Raw genomic sequence first — 23,190 nt, forward strand, 5'->3', positions numbered from 1 at the left:
ATATGCTTGTGTCTTTCCAGAGAATGCAGAACAGCCCATTTGGGTACCAGCCAGAAACATCAAGCCTGCAACTGACAGCCAACCAGAACCAGCTGAACAAGACCAAGACTCCACCTTGTTAGCAGACGCTCCTGCCCTATCATCCTACCCTGAGAAACTGCCCAAAGCCACATCTGTTACCATTGTGTACCCCACTAGCTCTGCTCAGCCACTCAAATGGCCCACAGCCTGTGTGTGGTCATGCCATTCCTGATAACCATTATTCCTCATTCCTACCCCTATCTGAGCAAGCAATCCTGTGGTCTCTCGATTTGAGCGCTGATTAGTCAATGACGGGTAAGATCCCCTGGGGGACAACCTAAGACAGGCACAGCTGCGTACGGAGACCACATGGAAACAGGGTCAACAATGGTATGGCCAAGAATCATGCCTCCCGTTGCTCAAAAATAAACGAAAAGGGGGAAATGTAGTGGAATGAGAAGGCCATGCCAAGGTGGCCACTGGCAAGCGAGCCTCAGTTAGTCAGGAATGGTTTTGAAACTGCCTAGCAACAGGCTGTGATTGGATGGCTCTGGAAACTGCCTGGCGACAGGCTGTGATTGGATGGATTTGAAACTGCCTGGCGACAGGCTGTGATTGGATGGCTCTGGAAACTGCCTGGCAACAGGCTGTGATTGGTTGGGGTATAGACCGCCCCTTGACCAGATTGGCTGGTCTTGGCTATATAAGCTGTTGTACCAACTGTAATAAACGAGTCTGCAGGCTGCTCGCCTCAAGCCTGCTCTCACCTGACTCCCGGGGTCTGTGTGTTGACTCCGCGCCTCTTGCCCCCACCACGCTGCTCTTCTCAGAAACGAACCCACTGCAACATTGTAGAGAATTCAATGGCAACAGTCAACGGAACCAATTCTGTCATTTATTCTAAGTGTTCCTTAATTCAGCTCAATTTTTAAAAAAGATTTATTTATAAATCAGAATTAGAGAGAGAGGGAAAGACAGAGATTATTGGTTGCCTCTCTGAAAGTCCTACTCAGAAAATATTTTTCCTTTTGAGGCAGTTTGCAGGTATACCACTACGTTGGCTTGTGAGTTCAAATCCCCTTGGGGGTACAGGTCATTAGTTTGGGGAGGAATACAGAGTAAGGGTCACTGACCACTGTCAAGTTAAGGAGCAGAGCAGACAAACCTTGGGGTGAAGAATTCCAGGAGCCAGAAGACTATGGAATTGCTCCCAGTGTTGTCTCCACAAGCCACATCTTATTTAAGAGTCTTACCTTCATTTTCACCAATTTCTCACATCAGTTCATTTTTTAGGATTTATATATTTGAAAGTCAGAATTACAAAGAAAGAAAATATCTTCCATCTGCTGGTTCACTCTTCAAATGGCTGCAACAGCCAGGGTTGGGCCGGGCTGAAGCCAGGAGCTTCATACAGGTCTCTTACATGGATTCAGGGGCCCAAGCACTGGGCCATCTCCTGCTGCTTCCCGAGGCACATTAGCAGGGAGCTGGGTTGGAAGTGGAGCAGCATCCTGGTACCCATATGGGATGCGGTGCTGCAGACCCAGGCTTAACCTGCTACACCACAGTGCTGGCCCAACTTATCAGGGTTTTTTCACTGGTCAAGAGTACTCAGTGGATTTACCCCTCACCAGTATTCTGGCTGTGGCCTTCATTTCTACAGTAAGGGAATGCTATGGCTTGGATATTGCTTTGGGTGTTTCCCAAAGATTCATGATCAATTAAGGGCTTGGTTCACAAGGTGGAACAACTAGCAGGTCAGGTGGAAATTCTGCACAGTGGAGCTTGGTGGAAGGCCTTAAAAGCATCAGGGGCATGCCCCCAGGAGGGACTGTGGGGCTTCTGTCTCTGGTTTCCTGTTTAGTGATAAAAATTCTTCCACACACCTGCTCCAGCCATGAAGTGCCGCCATCCGCTGCCATCATCAGAGGCCAAACCAATGCACCGTGGACTTTAAACCTCCAAACAAACAAAGCAACTTTTTCTAAAGTGAGCTGCCTCGTCTTATTTCTTTAGGGGGATAAAAAGCTAATAGAGGGGTGTCAGCAATGGTTTGACCCAAGGTGCGTTTTCCTTTTATTTTGCAAAGGCCCAGATAGTAAACTTTTTAGCTTTTCAGGACATAGATCTGTTGTAACTACTAAACTCTGCCTTTGTAATATGAAAACATAATTTTCATATTACAAATATGAAAAAAGTTTTCATATTACAAAAATTAATAAAACTTAATTTAAAAAATAGGAAGCAGCAAGCAGGCTGGATTTGGTGGGTCATAGTCTGCAGACCTCAACCCAAAGCAAAACTGTGATTAGGTAGAAATGAGGCAAAAGAACTTAAATTACTGTTCTTAGTAGCCACTCACCACTTAGTAATGGGGACAGATTTTCTCATTGTGGAACCATCATAGAGTGTACTTACACAAACCTAGAGGTATAGTCCACTACTACATTCTTACTATTCTTGGGACCATGCTGATTAAAACAGAAGCTTAAATCAAGCACAAAAGGGGCTGGTGCTGTGGCAAAGTGGGTAAAGCTTCTGCCTGTGGCGCCAGCATTCCATAGGGGCGTTGGTTCAAGTCTCAGCTGCTCCACTTCCAACCTAGCTCCCTGCTTATGTGCTGGGGAAAGCAGCTGAAGATGCTCAAGTCTTTGAGCCCCTGCACCCACATGGGAGACCCGGAAGCAGTTCCTGGTTCCTGGCTTCGGATTGGCCCAACTCTGGCCGTTACAGCCATTTGGGGTATGAACCAGTGAATGGAAGATCCCTCTCTGCCTCTTCCTCTCTCTGTTACTCTGCCTTTCAAATAAATAAATAAATCTTAAAAGAAATTCTATGTGCTCCTGAGTACTCCTTCCTATAAAAAAAAATCAGGCACAAGAGAAAATCAGATGGTAAGAAATGAGACGGATGAGGGTGCTGCTGGTGATACAACATACTGTTTTTGCAATAGACATTTTATTTTTAAGTAAAATAAAGATAAAAGTATAGGGGTGGGAGCTTGTTACAGCAGTTACAACTTATGGGGCACCTGCATCCTAAGAGTGCCTGGGTTTGAATCCTGGCTCTGCTCTGCTCCTGTTTCCAGCTGCCTGCTAATAAAATTTTGAGACACAGGCCGGCGCCATGGCTTAACAGGCTAATCCTCTGTCTTGTGGCGACGGCACACCGGGTTCTAGTCCCGGTTGGGGCACCGGATTCTATCCCGGTTGCCCCTCTTCCAGGCCAGCTCTCTGCTATGGCCTGGGAAGGCAGTGGAGGATGGCCCAAGTCCTTGGGCCCTGCGCCTGCACGGGAGACCAGGAGAAGCACCTGGCTCCTGATCAGCGAGATGTGCCGGCCGCAGCGGCCATTGGAGGGTGAACCAACGGCAAAAAGGAAGACCTTTCTCTCTGTCTATCTACTCTGCCTGTCAAAAAAAAAAAAAAAATTTGACACACAGTAGCAATAGATTTTTAAAAATTTATTTGAAAGGCATAGTTACAGAGAGATCGATTTTCCATCCACTGGCTCACTCCCCAAATGGCTTAAGCAGCTGGAGTTGGGTCGACATGAAGCCAGGAGCTTCTTTTGGTCTCCCATGAGGGTGCAGGGACCTAAGGACTTGGGCAATCTTCTATTGCTTTCCCAGGCCATAGCACAGAGTTGGATCGGATGTGGAACAGCTGGGTCTTGAACTGGCACCCACATGGGATGCTGGTACTGCAGGCGGCAGCTTTACTTGCTAGGCCACAGAGCCAGCCCCAGGCGACAGCTTTTGTATTTGGATCATTGACACACACATAGGAAGTCTGTAATGAGTTCTTAGATCCTGGGCATTTGGGGAGTTAACCAGTAACTGAGAGTTCTGTCTGAAAATCTTGCTTTCTGCCTCTCGAATGAATTTTAAAAATTTGGGGGGCTGGGATGTGGCATAATGGGCAAAGCTGCTGCCTGCAATGCCAGCATCCCATATGGGTCCTGGTTCATGACCCAGCTGCTCCACTTCTGATCAGCTCCTTGCTCATGTTCTGGGAGGGCAGCAGGGAATGGCCCAAGTGCTTGGGCCCCTGCACCCACACAGGAGACCTGGAAGAAGCTCCTGGCTCCTGGGTTCAGTCTGGCCCAGTCCTGGCCATTTCAGACCATTTGGGAAGTGAACCAGCAGAAGGAAGATCTCTCTGCAACTCTGACTATAAAAAACAAAAACAAAAACAACTTTTAAACTTTCTTTTTTGGTGAAGATTTTATTTATTTAAGAGGAAGAGTTACAGAGAGAAAGTCTTCCTTCTGCTGGTTCACTCCCCAAGTGGCCCCAACAGCTGAAGCTGGGCTGATCTGAAGCCAGGAGCCAGGAACTTCTTCTAGGTCTCCCATGCAGGTGCAGGGGAACAAGCACTCGGGTCATCTTCCATTGCTCTCCCAGGCCACAGCAGAGAGATGAATCAGAAGAAAAGCAGCCAGACTAGAACTGGTGCCCATATGGGATGCTGGTGCCACATGTAGAGTGCTGGCCCCAAAAAACTTTTTAAAAAGAATAGTAAATAAAGAATAAAACAGTAAGACAATTATTATAACTATGTATTAAGTATTATGTACTGACACAATTTTTTTGTGCTGTCAAAAAAATAAAACAAAACAGTGCAATGTTGTTTTATACCAACACCACTACAAACAAACGAGTGATACACTGAGTCATTTTACAATGTCTACAACATTACTAGGTAATAGGAAATTAGTGACTCACTATAATCACAGGGGGCCACCATCATACATGCAGCCCAGCTTTAACTAGAATGCTATTATATAATGCATACCTGCATATCCCATTAGTGCCTCTACCAGGGAGGGCCATGTCTCCCAAGCTTCAGTCACTCTGCCTCACCCCCAACGATAGAAAACAGTCTTCTGACTTCTCAGGGGTTTTTCACATTTGTTCTTATTTTGCTAAATTTTTCAGGCTTTACATTCCCTAGGCAGGGAATACTGTGTTCTACAGAAGAATCAAGAAGCATGTGCTAATTTACCACCTTGGCAGGAATGGGAAACCAAGTCAATTAGTGTTTTCTTTTGTGTTTTCTTTATATTATTTTTGGCAGCAAAATTGTGTTTATTAAAAAAAATCTAAACTATGAACACACTTTACTGTTTCAGTTGAAGAACCTCAAGCCAAATAAAAAGACCAATATTAAAAGTAGTATAACTGGTTACTTTCTTAGAGTTACATTAAAAAAAAAAAAAAAAAAAAACCCCAAATGCAACAGCATAGGAAGATAATTACCTCCTTGACAGAAATCACAACTTTTCCCAAATAAAGAATATGACCCATCTGCCATATTGAATTGATATTTATTTCAGGACATGCCATGTCAAAATAAAACAGAAGAGTCAATCCTTGCCTTTAACAATAATATTGTATTATAAAAGCACTTTACAACTCCATCCCATCTTTGAGTATAAGTTACGGGTAGGTGGGCTAATGATTATCTGAAAGCATTTCTCTGTTCAGATCCATAATCCAAGTGCTCTTTGAATATTACAAGGTGACAAGAAGTGAGGAGTGGAGGAGAAAGAGGAAAAAACAGGGAAATAAGGTTTCCCTGTTAAGGGTTTTGTTGCAATGAGGAGAGAAGGAATTATGAAGATATTCTTGTTGTCTTTTCATCTTTATACTGTGTTAAGTAATGCTTACAACATAAATTCAGCAGGCTTTTTCTGAGTTATAACTCAGAAATTTTCTTCCTGCAAACAATGTATTTACAAATATGTTTATTAACTTACACAGCAATCTCACAATAACTAGTAAAGATTAAAAGGGTGCACTCCTAATATATTTGTTTGCAGTGTTTTAAGGGAAATACATATTGCCATGGTGATGAAGCTCCAAACAGATCGAACAAAACATCTAAAATTGAAGGTTTAAAAAAAAGGCAAAGAAATAAATATCACCAAAGAAAAAGGATTAATTATAGCTTAAATATAAAACTAAATCACTAGTTAATTAATCAAACTATACAGATCTAATAAAAAGCAAACCAGCCTGAAAGACCCAACATTTAAAAAATGCTAAAAAATAAGGCATAAATCTGCATAATATTAAGTTTTATTTGCATTCTCTCCTTTCCCTCTTCAATCCTGTTTTCATCTTTAACTTGACCTCAAATGTCCTGAGCAAAATATTTGCTATTCGGTGAGGGTTCTTTTGTTGATACCGTTATTTCTACTTGTTATAGTAGTTTTGGTCACAGTGCCAATTTTAAATTCTTCCACTAGTTCTTCCAAAAGGAATTTGACTTTTACAGTACCTTGCCTGCATAGCATTTTTAAGAAAGAAAGAAATCCATGCAAAGTCTATTGCTCAAATATGTTGTCTTTTTTTTTTTTACCAGAGTAATACTACCTTGAGAATTTTAAAATCTTGAGAGAAATATTCATTAAATTTTATGATTTACTGTTTAGAATTAAATATTAAAAATCTGTTCTGAAGCACTTTGTTACTTTTCTCACCCAAAGTCTAAGAAAACACATGTGAGAGGGTTATTTGATTTTGGTAGGAAATATATTTTATGTTCTTCTACTTGTAAGTACTCAGTATGTTCATTAGGACTCATTTTGAAGATGCACCAGAACCTTCTCATATTCAAGCACTGCCTACTATGACAGATGAGTTGACTTTAAAGAAAGTCCAAGTAATTCGTATCAGTGCTTAAGAGTAATTTTGGACGTCTTGGCCCTTTGCCGAAAGCAAATGGTGTCTATAATTCCAATGAGCCTGATCAAGCTGCTGCTTTGCTACCTCCTGTCTGTTCTGAGGGAGGGGAGGAGTAAGACTCGGGAGTGAGGGTTAGGTGAAGGTGAGGAAAGCATGGAGAGATCAAGTAGGTTGGCCAAGTGCTGCGGTGAGCATATTGCTCCTTAACCAAGCCTCATTCACATTGCTGTTGAGATTTCCATCATTTTGAAGTACATTATCATAACATTAAAAAAGGAAAAAATGTTAAGAAAATGTTTCTAATTTTTAAAGTTATCAATGGAATATGCTGAATCTTTTGGCTTTCTGTAAAATATAAATAATGAAGACACTGACTTTTTTTGTGCTTGTGAAGCTAATAGATCATCTCCACGAGACAGGCAGCAATGATGAGTTGCAATACGTTATTACTGATGGGAAAAGGTTCAAGCCAATATTCACACTGCAGTCAATGAAAGAGTAACAGGGCCAAAGCAGTGAGCTTCTGAGGGCTGAAGATGTCATGGGGGATTAGCAGGAACAGCCTCCTTCACTGACTGGTTGCTCTTGAGGCTTTTCCAGTTTTATGTCAATCACTGAAACAAAAGTTAAGGAGGCATAAGTGGGAACGTACAATTCTAACACTGACACTTCTGGCAAGTTCCTATATTTTCCAAATAGATACTTCACCATACTATCCTAAAGAAATTACTCTACAGCAGCAAGAAACCGTATGAAGGTGATTTTCTTTATAGATTCATCTGTAACAAAAACCTGAAAATAGCCCACAAAAGTTACAACAATAGGGAAAAATGTAATAAATAATAGGACTTGAACTTAGAAGAACATATTATGTCATTATTAGGAATAAAGGCTTGGAAAACAGAAAACATTTGGAAGTGGGAAGAGCTGACTACAAAGGGCCTATGAACTCTAATACTTAATAAAAATGTATGTATGTGGAAAAACACAAGAAGGTAACATATAAAAGAGCAAATTCAAAATCCTTGGAAATAACCGGTATTACAGGTACTTCATTATGTCCTGTTTCTGGAAGGAACGACTGCAATAAAGCTCATCCTGAGTTATTTCTTTCTTGTGTCAAGTAGCTTAAATGTTAGGAAAAAAACAGGAACTAAGATATGCTACAGGGAAGAAGCAGGAGACTGGGACTCTATAGTTTCCTGCTCAGGCAAAGGCAAATAAAAACCCTTGCACTAATGAATTAGCATCAGCAGGAGGCTGCAAAGTGTGCACTTGGATCACCAGGCCCAGCGTGAGATAGAAAACCTGAGTTCCTGTGCTCCTAAACCATCAATTCGTGGCTGTAAAAGGCAATGGCACAATATTCTTTAGTCAACCAAGTGGAGCTGTAAAAGGCCAGTGTTAACAATTAAGGTTTCTGATGAAACAAAAAGGATACTGTCTTCTCTGCTTCTGTCCTGTGTGCTTTCCATTCCAGGCAAAGCTGCTGCTACACGTCGAAAGAGCTGTGGGAAAGAGAAATTTGACAACTGGAGGAAAAATTTAGCGAACAGTGATGGATTTCTGCTGGAAGATGACTAAAAGTATACATCTTTTGGGTTATTCCTCATGTAGTCTTTACTGCCAAGAAAGCATATTACAATGTCCATTCAATTCTATAAATCAATATATAAAAAGCTGTATACTAAATACAATGAGTGAATAAACACAGGATCTCTGCTTTCCAACTGAATAGCTTCAAAATAAACAGCAAAAATATCATCTGAGTCATAAAAATAAAGTTCTACAGAAAATCTGAACAAACAAACCACTCCTTTAATAGAACTGCATAGTGGCATTTCTATCTTTCATAAAGGGTTAGGTTCTAAATTAGTTTGTGAAAATCAGTCTATTCAAAACTATCCTCAATAATTCTTTGAGAAAGCACTAATATTAGAGACCAACACAAGACCTCTCAAATCCAACACAGCTGACTTTCCCTTCATGACTGGAATGAGTGCCAGAAAAAGTGGCTGGACCGTGTTTGAAGCACAATGCCATGCAAAGCATCTTCAACAGGAGATACACTAAAGTATATGGGAACAGACATGGACAGAACAACAACAGATTCTTCTTAAAAAATAGAGAATTACTTATTTGAAAGGCAGAGACATACAGGAAAAAGAGACAGAGAGGAAACAGAGACAGAAAGAGATCAACCACCTGCTGGTTTCACCTCCAAATGCCCACAACAGCAGGGCTTGGCCAGGCTGAAGCCAAGAGCCAGGAACTCAATCCACGTCTTTGGTGTGGGTACGAGAGAACAAATTACTTGAGCCCATCACTTGATGCCTCCCAGAGACTACATTAGCAGGAAGCAGAATCAGTGGAGCCAGGACTTAAACCCTGTTACTTCAACAGGGAATGCAAGCATCCCAAGGAGTCTTTACTGCTATGTCAAATGCCTGTCCCTTTACTTGGATATGTATGTAACCTGCTTACCTTGACATAATTTCTGATATGACAAAATTGTGCATGATCAGAGATATGAATTAGCAACATATCAAATCCATGTAACATTAATTGTATAAGGTAGGTCCACTTCCATTTACATATAGTACTCAGTTTCAAATATAGATAAACACTCAGGTAAGACTAAGTGCTGAAATACTTAATGTCTGTGAAAGGTAAGAAATGGATCAGAAGCAGATCAGCCGGAACTTGAACCGGTACCCATATGGAATGCTGGCACTGCCGGCAGCTGCTTTATCCTCTATGCCATAGTGTGGGCTCCACATGGGGCATCTTCAACCTGCTGCGACACAATGCTGGCTCTAAGATGGATAATTTCCTTTTTATTCATTTATTTATTTATTTGAAAGTCAGAGTTGCACAGACAGAGGAGAGGCAGGGAGAGAGGTCCTCCATCCGATGGTTCACTCCCCAGGTGTCGCAATGGCCGGAGCTGCGCCACTCTGAAGCCAGGAGCCAGGAGCCTTCCATGTGGGGGCAGGGGCCTAAGGGCCTGGGTCATTCTCTACTGCTCTCCCAGGCCACAGCAGAGAGCAGGATCAGAAGAGGAGCAGCCGGGACCAGAACTGGTGCCCATATGGGATGCCGGCACCCCAAGCCAGGGCGTTAACCCGCTGAGCCACAGCGCTAGCCCCAGGATAATTTCAATGTACTATATGCTACATTCAGTAACTAGATTCACAGAAGTGCAAGTCTGTGAAAACACAGGAAAGGCACTAATCACAGCCATGAAGCAGAATGGGAAATACTAGAAAAAGTGTTGCTGAAGAGCTGATTTCTACATTGGAGTTTAAAAAAAGGAGCTGGAATTAGCAAAGAAAAAAATGAGTAGTCTAAGCAAAGGGAACAATAGTACAAGCACAGATATAGAGCCATAAAATGTTACCAAGAAGGGGGCTGGCTCTGTGGCATTGATGGGTTAAGCTGCTGCCATGCAGCTCTGGCATCCCATATGAGCACCAGTTCAAGTCCCGGCTGCTTTGCCAATACACCTAGGAAAGCAGCAGAAGATGGCCCAAGTGGTGGGGCCCCTGCCACCATGTCAGAGACCTAGATGAAGCTCCTGGTTCCGGATTGGTCCAGCTCCTGCCGCTGTGGCCATCTGGGGAGTGAACCAGTGGATGGAAGACCTCTCCAGGTCTCTCCTTGTCTCTCTGTAACTGCCTTTCAAATAAATAAAACTTAAAAAAAGAAAAAAAAAAAAAAAAACTATGAGGAAGGAATTAGTAATTCAGTATTACACAATAGTGTAAGGCAAGATGGGAAATAAAGTGGCAAAAAGTGAATACAGGGTTTTCAGAAAATTCTGCTTATTTAAAGGGTTTTATTGGGGCCAGTGCTGTGGCGCAGTGGATTAACGCCCTGGCCTGAAATGCCAGCATCCCATATGGGCGCTGGTTCAAGACCCAGCTGCTCCATTTCCAATCCAGCTCTCTGCTGTGGGCCTGGGAAAGCAATGGAAGATGGCCCAAGCTCTTGGGCCCCTGCACCCGCGTTAGAGACCCGGAGGAAACTCCTGGCTTCAGATTGGCGCAGCTCCAGCTGTTGCATCCAATTGGGGAGTGAACCACTGGATGGAAGACCTCTCTCTCTCTCTCTCTCTGTGCCTCTCTTCTCTGTGTAACTCTGACTTTCAATAAATAAACTAAATCCTTAAAAAAAAAATAGAGGGTTTTGTTTTAACCCCCTGTTCATCATCTTCAATTTAAAAAAATAAATGTATTAGTGCATGCATTTGGTGCAATAGTTAAGAGGCCACTTGGGTTGCCCTCACCCATAGTGCAGCATCCTGGAACCACTTCCAATTCCAGCTTCCTGCTAATATGCACTCCGGTGGCAGCAGGTGATGGCTATGGCTCAAACACTGAGAGACCCGGATGAAATTCTAGGCTGTGGGCTTCGGACTGGCCCAGCCCCTGGCGTTGTAGCTATTTGAAGGGAGTGAACTAGTGGATGGGATCTCTCTCCATCTTTCCATTTCTCTCCTATCACTCTGCCTCTCAAATAAGTAAAACAAGGGCCAGCACTGTTGTACAGTAGGCTGGGCCTCTGCCTGCAGTGCTGCCATTGCATATAGGTGCCAGTTCATGTCCCACCTAATCTACTTCCGATTCACCTCTCTGCTATGTCCTGGGAAAGCAGCAGAAGATGGCCCAAATGCTTGGGTCCCTGCACCCACATAGGAGACCCAGAAGGTGCTCCTGGCTCCTGGGCTTCGGACTGGCTTAGCACTGGCTGTTGCAGCCATTTGGGGAGTTAATCAGTGGACGGAAGACCTTCCTCTCTTTTTCTCTCTACTTGTCTCTCTCTGTAAGTACCTCTCAAATAAATAAATCTTAACACAGTAAAATACATCTTTTTATAAAATACACATAAAGGACAGCCAACAGAGTAAGGATTATTATTTTGAAATCTACTGCCTGGTCCATGGTGTGTGTTCACCAAATGGCAGTTCCCATGGTGTAAGACCTAAGACAGACCTAGGACAGATCTTTTAACTTTTTAACCCATGCCTTTTTCAAATAATAATAATAAAATTATATCTCTATAAATCCTGTAAATCTGGGACCACTGCCCTATATTATGTAGCACTGAAGAATTAAGCAAATGGGGCTGGCATTGTGGCATAGCAGGTTAAGCCTCCACCTGCGATGCCGGCATCCCAACCTGCTGTGCTACAGCACTGGCCCCAGCAGGTGAGGTTCTAAGCTGTCCAATTTTGTAGAAAACAGCTTGATATAAAGTCTCCCTACACTCACATTTCCCTGAGCTATTAAACATTCCTGTTGTAAACACTGTTCAAATACCAGCAATTTATTAAGGATAAAGTAAACCAAGTATAATTCCACAACAAGCAAACACTATTATATCAGTCTTGCTACTAGATGCTGAAATAAGGAAAATTTACCTTAAAAATGTAGTAAGGGAAGTTTACAATTTGCCAATCATGAATTTTGCAACCATAATGAAATAGATGTCCTGTGCCCAATCTAAAAAATTTGGCAAATCTTTTCTCTTTTTCTAAAAACCATGCCCACTTGTATTTTTTCAATATTAGAAAATATGTTACTACTTCATGAGGCCTGCTATTGCTAACCAGAAGAAAGCCTTACACAAAAGAACTGAATATTCCCACAGTTATTCCATACGATTTTTTCAATCTGACAATCTCCACTAATACTCAAAGAACATTTACCTGTTTTACATTGTATCCTGCTTTTGCACTGGTTTCAATAAACATGACATTCAGCTCTTTGGCTTTCCTCTCTCCCTCCTCAATTGACACTTGCCTGTAGAAAAATAAAGAGATAAACAAATATTTACTTTGAAAGATGATATACAATTATAAACAAAGTTCTGAAAATAAGTTTTCTAGATATAGGTACTGATTGCATAGGTGAGACTAGTTTAAAAATTCATCCATCTGTAGCTCACTTAAAATTTGTATACTTTTTATGTATATGTTATACGCTTAATGTTTCTTTAAAGATTTATTTACTTATCTGAAAGGCAGAGTTAGAGAGAGATAGAGGCAGAGAGAGAGGTCTCCCATCCGCTTGCTCAATACCAAGATGGCCACAACAGTCCAAGCTGCTCCACTTCTGATCCAGCTCTCTGTTATGGCCTGGGAAAGCAGAAGATGGGCCCCAGCACCCACTTGGGACACCCAGAAGAAGCTCCTGGCTTCTGGCTTCGTGTCGGCACAGCTTCAGCTTTTGCAACCAACTGGGGTGTGAACCAAAGGATAGAAGACCTTTCTCTCTGTCTCTCTGCCTCTGCCTCTCTGTAATTCTGTCTTTCAAATAAAATAAAATAAAATCTTAAGCACTTTCCCATCCAGTTCTCTGCTAAGGGCCTGGGAAAAGCAGTGGAAGATAACTCAAGTCTTTGGTCCCCTGCACCCACACGGAGTAATTAAAGAAGCTCCTGGCAATGGCTTGGCCCAGCCCTGGCTGGAGTGAACCAGCAGGTGGAAGGAAGCTCTAACTCTCTGTCTCCTCTGTGTAACTCTTTTAAATAAATAAATAAATCCTAAAAAAAAAAAAAAAAAAAAACTTAACAGCTTCTTCCTTCCCTTAATAGTACATCATAAATATTTAGCCTCATAATTCTAAACTTCATATAACATAATTTTTTGGTTGTATAATTTGTCAATTTGCCACAATTTATGTAACCATTTTCAAATTGTTAGAAATGCTCATTGTTTCTAAAACTTATATTATAAAAATGCTATTCTTAATATCTTTGAGCTTAATATTTTGTAGATTTCTATAAGTGGAATAAGTAAGACAGGGCATGTACGGTAAAGCCTCTTGATATAAAATAAAATATCAAAACATTAACATTACTTTTACAAGATATTTTGCAATACATTAAAATTAGCAGTGGTCTCAAACAGTCCTTCTAATGTAAGATTATTTCATTTATCTTGGCATTTTTAGCATCCAGCTGATATATAAAAAATAAATATACAAATGTTCCAGTTAAATATATCTCAAATATCAGCCAACAAACCACGATTCTTAAATACAGAAAACGGAGCAATGGAAAGGTATTCCAACAAGCTGTCATCACATCTTTTATTAATCTGCCTATATGTATGTTCTTAAATTTGCCCTCTAGTCCTAATACTATAAACTCTCCTTACTAGAGTCCATTCCCTCCCTGTCTACAAGATACCCCTAATTTTTCACTAAGTACATGGACATCCTGTTATACAATACTCCAACAATTAGCATTTTTACTACACTTAGTTGTTTTCTCATCTTGTTCTTTCTCTGTACAAGGGTGCTTCAAAGAGTTTGTGAAGGCCGGCACTGTGGTGTAACCTGTAAAGCTGCTGCTTGTGGCGCTGGTATCCCATATGGGTACTGGTTCGAGTCCTTGCTGCTCCACTTCAGACCCAACTCCCTGCTAATGTGCCTGGAAAAGCAGTGGAAGATGGCCCAAGTGCTTGGGCCCCTGCACTCACATGGGAGACCCAGAGAAAGCTCCTGGCTTTGGAGTGGCACAGGTCTGGCCATTGCGGCCATTTGGGGAATGAACCAGTGGATGAAGATCTCTCTCTCTCTCTCTAGCCCTGCCTTTGAAATAAATCTTCCCCCCCCCCCCCAAAAAAAAAAAAAGTGGTGAAAATGAAATTAAAAGAAAGGTTTATTTTGGGGTGAAAATATTTAAGATCCAAGCACAGATTTTTCTTAATATGCATTTTCTATGAACTTTTTGGAAGATCCTTTGTATATACATGTGTATTAATTTTTTAAAGTATACATTTTTTCATAATAGCTCAAGAGTAAACTGCCAATCTACAGGCATTTAGGCCTTAATACTTCACTGCACTGAGTTTCCTAAAAACAAGAACACTGCCTTTATATAATTACAGTATACTTAACCTACAGACTTCATTCAAGTTTTGCCAATTATCCTAATGTTTCTTATAGCAAATAGAAAATTTAATTATTTATTTGAGAGGCAGAGAAACAGCAGGTGTGCACTCCCATCTGCTGGTTTGCTCTCCAAATAGTGTGATGACTGGGGCTTGGCCATGGCTGTAGCAGGAGTCAGGAACTCAATCGAGATCTCCCATGTGGCTGGCAGGAAGCCAAGCACTTGAGTCCTATCACTGTCTTCCATGTCCACAATAGTGGGAAGCTAAGAGTCAGGAACTAGAGGTAGGCATTGAACCTTGGCACTCTAACATGAGACATGAGAGTCTTAACTGCTGGGTCAAATGCCTGCTCCAGAACACTGCTTTAAAGAGAAACTTTCTCAACCATTCAGTTATCCTTAGAGAAGTGGGTGAGGAAGAGGGGTGGGAGGATAAATCCTCAAGTCAGTCTCTAGCATCTTCCAAACATGATCAATGAGTTTTATCGTAAATGTATCTTTATGATTCATAAATTTAAAAATTTTATAGTAATCATTCACTCTCAGATTTTCCTATCTTTGATCAGTGGAGTTTCTTTGAGTTGGCGTATAAGTCTGACATGACCCCAACAGTCTTTACAGTTCTCTTGGGAAGATATTGTCTGTCCATTTTTTCCTATATATTCTGCCCCAATCTTTTTATTTCTACAAGTAATCCTGATTCCTTTAAAGAGAAATGGTAATTAAGTTTGAGTCTGGGCTCATTTCTCCTGCTTCAGGTCTTTTTAGTAGATTGAAGTAGAAAATACTACAATTTTTTTCTTTTTGGACAGGCTGAGTGGACAGAGAGAGAGAGAGAGAGAGAGAGAGAAAGGTCTTCCTTTTCCATTGGTTCACCCCCAAAATGGCCGCTGCGGCCGGCGCACCGTGCTGATCCAAAGCCAAGAGCCAGGTACTTCTCCTGGTCTCCCATGCGGGTGCAGGGCCCTAAGCACTTGGGCCATCCTCCACTGCACTCCCGGGCCACAGCAGAGAGCTGGAATGGAAGAGGGGCAACCGGGATAGAATCCGGCGCCCCAACCGGGACTAGAACCTGGCGTGCCGGTGCCGCAAGGCGGAGGATTAGCCTGTTGAGGCACGGCACCAGCCTGAAAATACTACAATTTTTAAGGATTAAAAAAAGTCATGAATTCACATGGTTGCTATTTATACTCAGAACTACAAATTTTATTGATATTATATATATATATGTTTTAAAGATTTTATTTATTTATTTGAGAGGTAGAGTTACAGACAGAGAGGGAGAGACAGAGAGAAAGATCTTCCATCTGTTGGTTCATTCCCCAATGACCAGAGCTGAGCCGATCCAAAGCCAGGAGCCAGGAGCTTCTGGGTCTCCCAGAAGCTCTTCTGGGTCTCCCAGAAGCTCTTCTGGGTGCAGGGGCACTTGGGCCATGCTTTCCCAGGCCACAAGCAGAGAGCTAGATGGGAAGAGGAGTGGCTGGGACATGAACTATTGCCCATATGGGATGGTGGCACTGCAGACGAAGCCTGGCCCACTATGCCACAGTGCTGGCCCCTTTATATTATATTTCTCACATTCATTTTTTATGCAGAATACACACAATAGTTTTGAAATACCAAAACCTTACACTATCACCAACAATGTATTTACTGAAAACAGTTAGCATTTTTTTCAGTTTTTATTTTTAATCCTAGGATCTATTTCATCTTTGGACGTACAGTCAGGACACTGTGCTTTTAGGTTACTTTGAATAGTTATATTTTTAGGAATTGTTTTTAATGAAATATATATTTTTATTATATAATTCCAAAGTTATATCTACAAATTATTGTCAAAGAAGTCTAGTGTCTGCCATTCTTTCTTAATTCTTCTCTCACCAGAAATAACCACTCTCCAAACCTATTTGTGCTTCCATTTTGTTTTTAATAATATATATATTTCTCTTTTCCTTAAATAAACTGCAGCATATGTTACATACTACTTCAGTTTGCCTTTTCACTTAAGTCATATACGAATTCTTTACTTTTTAAAAAAATATTTATTTATTTATTAGAAAGGAAGAGTTGCAGAAAGGGAGAGAGAGTGGGAGAAGGGGAGAGAGAGAGAAAGAGTGTCAGTTTTCCAGGGGGCTGGTGCTGTGGTTTAGTGGGTAAAGCCACCACCTGCAGTGCCAGGATCCCATATGGGTGCCAGTTCGAGTCCTGGCTGCTCTACTACTGATCCAGCTCTCTGCTATGGCCTAGGAAAGCAGTAGAAGATGGCCCAGTTCCTTGGGCCCCTGCACCTGTGTGGGAGACCCAGAAAAAGCTCCTGGCTCCTGGCTTCGCATTGGCACAGCTCTGGCCATTGTGGCCAATTGGGGAGTGAACCAGAGGATGGAAGCGTGTGTGGGGACACACTCTCTCTCTCTGACTTTCAAATAAACAAACAAATCTTAAAAAAAAAAAAAAAAAAGAGTCTTCCATCTGCTAGTTCTGTCTCCTTCTGTCTATCGTTCTATCGGTCAGAGCTGGGACAATCTGAATCCAGGAGCCTGGAGCTTCTTCTGGGTCTCCCACATGGGTTCAGGGGCCCAAAGACTTGGGATATCTTCTATTGCTTTCTCAGGCCATAGCAGAGAGCTGTATGGGAAGTAGAGTAGCAGGGACTCGAACCAGTGCCCATATAGGATGCCAGCACTGTAGGGAGCGGCTTTACCTGCTTCGCCATAGCACCAGTCCCCCTTCATTTCTTTCCATATCTGCCTAGTACCCCTTTACAAAGATAGATGTAAGTTTATCAAATCACTTCCCTGCTGTGAACATTTGGGTGTTCATAGTCTTTAGACATTACAAATAGTGCTATTGTATGTAGCTTATAGAATTGAAATTGCTATGATAAAGGATAAATGTATAATTAGGTTTTTGCTAAAAATCAACCTTCTCTGGCCCATGGTGCTTATACCATTCCACATTGTCCAACAACTTATGAGGTTATCTGTTTTCCCAGGAGTCTTGCCAGTAGAGGAGTTAAAAAAAAATTTGGATTTTGGCAATCTGATACAGTCTTAATTTATATTTGTGTCAGGTAAGAGCAAGGCTGAGCTTCTTTTTAGATAGTTAAGACTGACATTACTTTCTCAACGAGCTGTCCACACCTCTAGTCAATTTCTCTATGTTTTTTTTCCCTCTCTGTTTTTGGAAGCTCTTTATTCATTGGGGATATTAATCATTTCTTTCTTTCTTTTTTTTTTTTGACAGGCAGAGTGGACAGTGAGAGAGAGACAGAGAAAGGTCTTCCTTTTGCCGTTGGTTCACCCTAAAATGGCCACCGCGGAAGCGCGCTGCGGCCGGCGCACCGCGCTGATCCGAAGCCAGAAGCCAGGTGCTTCTCCTGGTCTCCCATCCGGGTGCAGGGCCCAAGCACTTGGGCCATCCTCCACTGCACTCCCGGGCCATAGCAGAGCAGAAAGCTGGCCTGGAAGAGGGGCAACCGGGACAGAATCCGGCGCCTCGACCGGGACCAGAACCCGGTGTGCTGGCGCCGCAGGCGGAGGATTAGCCTATTGAGCCGCGGCGCCGGCCACCATACTGGTTTTTAATATTGTTGTTTTTAATTTATTTTCGAGGCAGAGAAACAGACCCTACCCCATCCTCTGGCCCACTCTTGAATGCCCACAATGGAATGGGCTGTGTCAAAGCCAGAAGCTGGGTACACATTCTTCTCATTAAAATGTTGAATATTTTCAAGAATTGACCATATATTGTCAGTAAACTTGCACAAACTGAAATCATAGCATGTATTTCTACAAAGGAATAAAACCAGAAATTAACAAGAACAATAGAAAATTTATAACTACATGGAAATTGAATATGTTCCCAAATGGGTTGAAGAAATTAGAAAGGAAACCAATGAAAATGAAAACGTATCAAGGGGACAGCACTGCACCGTAGGAGGATACGCCTCTGCCTGCAGCACCGGCATCCCATATAGGCACTGGTTAGAGTCGTGGCTGCTCTACCTCCAATCTAGCTCCCTGCTGATGGTCTGGGAAAACAGTGGAAGACGGTCCATCTGCTTGGGCTCGTATTTCCACATGAGAGACCTGGAAGAAGTTCCTGGCTCCGGATTGGCCCAGCTCTGGCTGTTGCAGCCATTTGAGGAGTGAGCCAGTAGATGAAGACCTTTCTCTCTGTTTCTCCTTCTGTCTATCATTCTATCGCTCAAATAAATAAATAAAATCTTTAAGAAAAAAAAAAGGTAAATTTTAGGGGCTGGCATTGTGGCAGTACAGGTTAAGCAATGCTGGCATCCCATTTTGTAGTGCTGGTTTGAGTCCCAGCTGCTCCGCTTCTGATCCAGTTCCCTGCTAACGTGCCTGGGAAGCCAGAGGAAAATGGCCATATGGGAAACCCAGATGGAGCTCCAGGATTCTGGCTTTGGCCTTGCCCATCCCTGGACTGGACCCTGCTGTTATCAGCCATTTGGGGAGTGAACCAGCTAGTAGCACATTTCTCTCTTTTTCAAATAAATAAATTTTTAGAAAAAAGCAGGAGGGTGCAGTAGTGTTTATAGCAGTAAGTGCTTACATTAAAAAAGTAGAAATATCTCAAATAAGCAATCTAATAATATATCTCAAAGACTTGGAAAAACAAGAACAAGCCAAAATTACCAAGAGGTGAGAAATAATAATCAGAGCAGAAATAAAGGAAATTCAAATAAATGAAATTAAATATAAAAAAGGAAACATTACAATTGATGCATCAGAAATACAAAGGATTGTAAGAAACTACGAAGAAAACCTGTATGTTAACATACTGGAAAATCATGAAGAAATGGATAAATTCTTAGATGCATATAACCTACCAAGATTATAAATCAAGGAGAAATAGAAAATCTAAGCAGACCCATAATAAGTAATAACACTAAGGCAATAATTAAGTCTCTCAACAGAGAAAAATCTTGGACATGATGGCTTTACAAGTGAATTCTACAAAACATTTAAAGAGGAACTAACTCAAATACTTCTCAAACCATTCCAAAACATTGAAAAGAATGAAGCTCTGGCAAACTCTTTTTATGAGGTCAGCATTATTCTGATACCAAAATCAAAGACAACAACACAAAAAGAAAACTACAAACCAATATCCATGATGAACATGGATGCAAAAATTTTCGATAAAATATTAGCAAACTGAATACAACGTTAAATCAAAAATATCACACACATCATGATCAAGTGGGATTTATCCCAGAGAATCAAGGGTGATTTAACATTTGTAAATGAGTAAATGTCACAAATCACACTAACAGAATGAAGACCAAAAATCATCTCAATGAATGCAGAGAAAGCATTTGGTAAGATTCAACATCCCATCATAATAAAAACTGAACAAATTAGGTATGGAAGGAACACACCTCAAAATGATAAAGGCTATGTATGATAAGCAATAGCCAATATCACACAGAAGCATTTCCCCTCAGATCTAGACCAAGATAATCATGGCCACTTTCACTTTTTTTAAATATAGTATTAGAAGTATGAGCAAGAACAATTAGGAAAGAGAAATAACGGGAACCAATACTGGAAAAGAGGAAATTAAAATATGCTTGCAGATGATGTGGTTTTATACATGGAAAAAAACCTAAATACTTAACCAAAAAGCTGTTGGAACTGAAAAATCAATTCAATAAAGTCACAGGAAATAAAATCAACATACAAAATTAGAATTTGTTTACATTAATAAAGATCTTGCTGAAAGAGAAATTAAGAAACAAATCTTATTGATGACAACTATCAAACAAATCAAATATTTAGAGATAAATTCAGCCAAAAAAGTGAAAAATCTCTAGAATGAAAATTATGAAACACTGATGAAAAAGCTCATTAAGGACACACACAAAAAAATGGAAAGATATTCCTTGCTTGTGGATTAGAATAATATGAAAATGTCCTCACTACCTAAAGCAATCTAAAGATTCAGTGTAATCCCTATCAAAATACCAAAGACATTCTTTACAGAATTAGGAAAAATAACCCCAGAATTCACATAGAACCACGAAAGACCCAGAATAGCCAAAGAGATCCTAAGCAAAAACAAACAAACAAATACACAAAAAACAAGCTGGAGGTATCACAACACCTGATTTAAAAGTATACTACAGGGGTCGCCAGTGATGCCAAAATCACCTTTGTGTGCTACTTTGTGTCCTGGACTGATCCACTTAGATCCAGCTCCCTGCTAATGGCTTGGGAAAACCAGAGAAAGATGGCCCAAGTACTGGGGCACCTGCTACCCACATAGGAGACCCAGATGAAGCTCCTGGCTCTTGGCTTCAGCCTGACCCAGTGCTGGCCATTGCAGCCATCAGGAGTGAACCAGCGGACGGAAGAGCCCTTTCTCTGTAATTCTTTGTTAAAATAAAGAAAAAAGGCCGGCGCCGCGGCTCAATAGGCTAATCCTCCGCCTTGTGGCACCGGCACACCGGGTTCTAGTCCCGGTTGCCCCTCTTCCAGGCCAGCTCTCTGCTGTGGCCAGGGAGTGCAGTGGAGGATGGCCCAAGTGCTTGGGCCCTGCACCCCATGGGAGACCAGGAGAAGCACCTGGCTCCTGCCATCGGATCAGCGCGGTGCGCCAGCTGCAGCGCGCCTACCGCGGCAGCCATTGGAGGGTAAACCAACGGCAAAAAGGAAGACCTTTCTATCTCTCTCTCTCTCACTGTCCACTCTGCCTGTCAAAAATTAAAAAAATTAAAATAAAATAAAATAAAGAAAAAAAGTATACTACAAAGCTACTGAAATTAAAACACAGATCAATGGGACAGAATAGAGCCCAGAAATTAATCCACATATATAAGCCAACTAGCTTTAGGCAAAGTTATTGAGCACACACACTGGATAAAGGACAGTCTTCAATAAGTGATGTTGGCAAAACTGTACATATATTATGTAAAAGAATGAAAACAGATTCCTACCTCTGGCTGAAAATGTCTATAATGTCAAGACTGAAAAATCCTGTTTTAAATACTGGGTGTGCCACAATGTTTGGACCTCTTTTCTTTCTGCTTCAATCACTTCTTTGGTGATCCCATGCAGTCTTATGGTTTAACATATGATCAAATGCTGATGACTCTCAAACTTATTCTAGCCTGGACTATTGCTCTGAACTCTAGATTCAGATTCACAAACTGTCTACCTCACATCTTCACTTATATCTAACAGCCATTCTAAACTTAACATGACCAAAACCAAAATCAGGTTGTTCCCTTCCAAATCAGCTTTTCTAGGCATTCTTCCCTCATCTCAGTGAATGAGTTACTCAGAAAAAAATCCAGGTATCATCCTCTTGATTGCTCCTTCTCTGATATATCACATTCCACCCATCAGCGTGTGTTCCATCCATTGCAGCAATATGTCAAGACAGCTCTACTCATATTTTCAAAATGTATCTAAATTTAACCACTTATCATATAAACTACTACTGTGCTAGTCTAAGTCATCATTTCTTGCTTAGAGTATAGCCTAGATTAGCCTCCTCACATGTACCCTTATACCACTTTGTTTTAAAAAAATTTATTTATTTGAAAAAGAGAGAGAGAGAGAAGGAGAGACAGAGACAGATCTTTTCCCTTTTGTTCACTCCCCAAATGGCTGCAATGTCAGGGGCTGGACCAGACCAAAGCCAGGAACCAGGAGCTTCATCTGGGTCTCCTATGTAGGTGGGTAGAGCCCAAGGATTTGGGCTATCTTCCACTGCGTTTCCCAGGCACATAAGCAGGGACCTGGATCCAAAGTGGAGTAACCAGGACTCGAATCTGCGCACATCTGGGATGATGGTGCTGCAGGTGGCAGCTTAACCTTCTGTGCCACAGCACCAGCTGTACTTTATTTTTATAGAACAAGCAATGATCCATGAAAAGTTACTCCTTTATTCAGATTGTCTATTTTCATTTAGAAAGAATGCTTACTTTCCCCTACATTATCTAGCCTTCATCATCCTTAAAACAAACACACACCTGATTGCCTACTGCTCTTTCCATCACATTCTTTACTCAGCTACACAGTCTCTTTGCTGTGGCTCAAATAAGCTAAATATATTCCTGACAGGGATTTTTGCATTTCCTCAGTCCTTTGCATAGAACCTTTTCCCTCAAGTCAGTTGTAAGAGTACGGTTAACTTCCCCCTCCACAAAGTTAACTCCCTTACTTCCTTACCTTAGTATTTTCATTCAGTCCCCTTCATAGATCTTCTGCCAACCTATTTAAAATGTCAAGCCTACCCTTGACATTTCATATTCTCTATACCTTTTTTATTTTTTTCCTCTTAGCAAGTACCTCTATTTAGGGGCTGGGGCTGTGGGGTAGCAGGTTAAGCTCCTGCATTCCATATGGGTGCTGGTTCCAGTCCTGGCTGCTCTACTTCCGATTCAGCTCCCTGCTGATGGCCTGGGAAACCTGGAAGTGCCCATCTGGGAGACCCAGAAGAAGCTCCTGGCTCCTGATTGGCCCAGCCCAGGCCGATGCAGACTGATGCAGACTTTGGGAGGCACTGTGATGACTCCAATGACTGAGTTCCTGCCACCCACACTGGAG

At 41.6% G+C, this 23,190-nt stretch overlaps 1 protein-coding gene across 2 annotated transcripts in view; it reads right to left on the reverse strand.

The window, feature by feature from the left end:
- Positions 1-5,332: 5,332 nt before the first annotated feature.
- The window catches only part of RAB6A (RAB6A, member RAS oncogene family), a 73,954-nt gene continuing 56,096 nt past the window's right edge, over positions 5,333-23,190 (reverse strand). For both annotated transcript variants that reach the window (XM_062196695.1, XM_062196694.1), the window contains exons 6-8: positions 12,423-12,516; positions 8,154-8,220; positions 5,333-7,326 (exon numbers count right to left, since the gene is read on the reverse strand). In XM_062196695.1, coding sequence (XP_062052679.1) covers positions 7,262-7,326; positions 8,154-8,220; positions 12,423-12,516 — 226 coding nt within the window. In that variant the 3' untranslated portion in view covers positions 5,333-7,261. The remainder of the gene's footprint in view (positions 7,327-8,153; positions 8,221-12,422; positions 12,517-23,190) is intronic.

The sequence above is a fragment of the Lepus europaeus genome, chromosome 7, assembly GCF_033115175.1.
Source record: "Lepus europaeus isolate LE1 chromosome 7, mLepTim1.pri, whole genome shotgun sequence".
Taxonomy (NCBI): domain Eukaryota; kingdom Metazoa; phylum Chordata; class Mammalia; order Lagomorpha; family Leporidae; genus Lepus; species Lepus europaeus.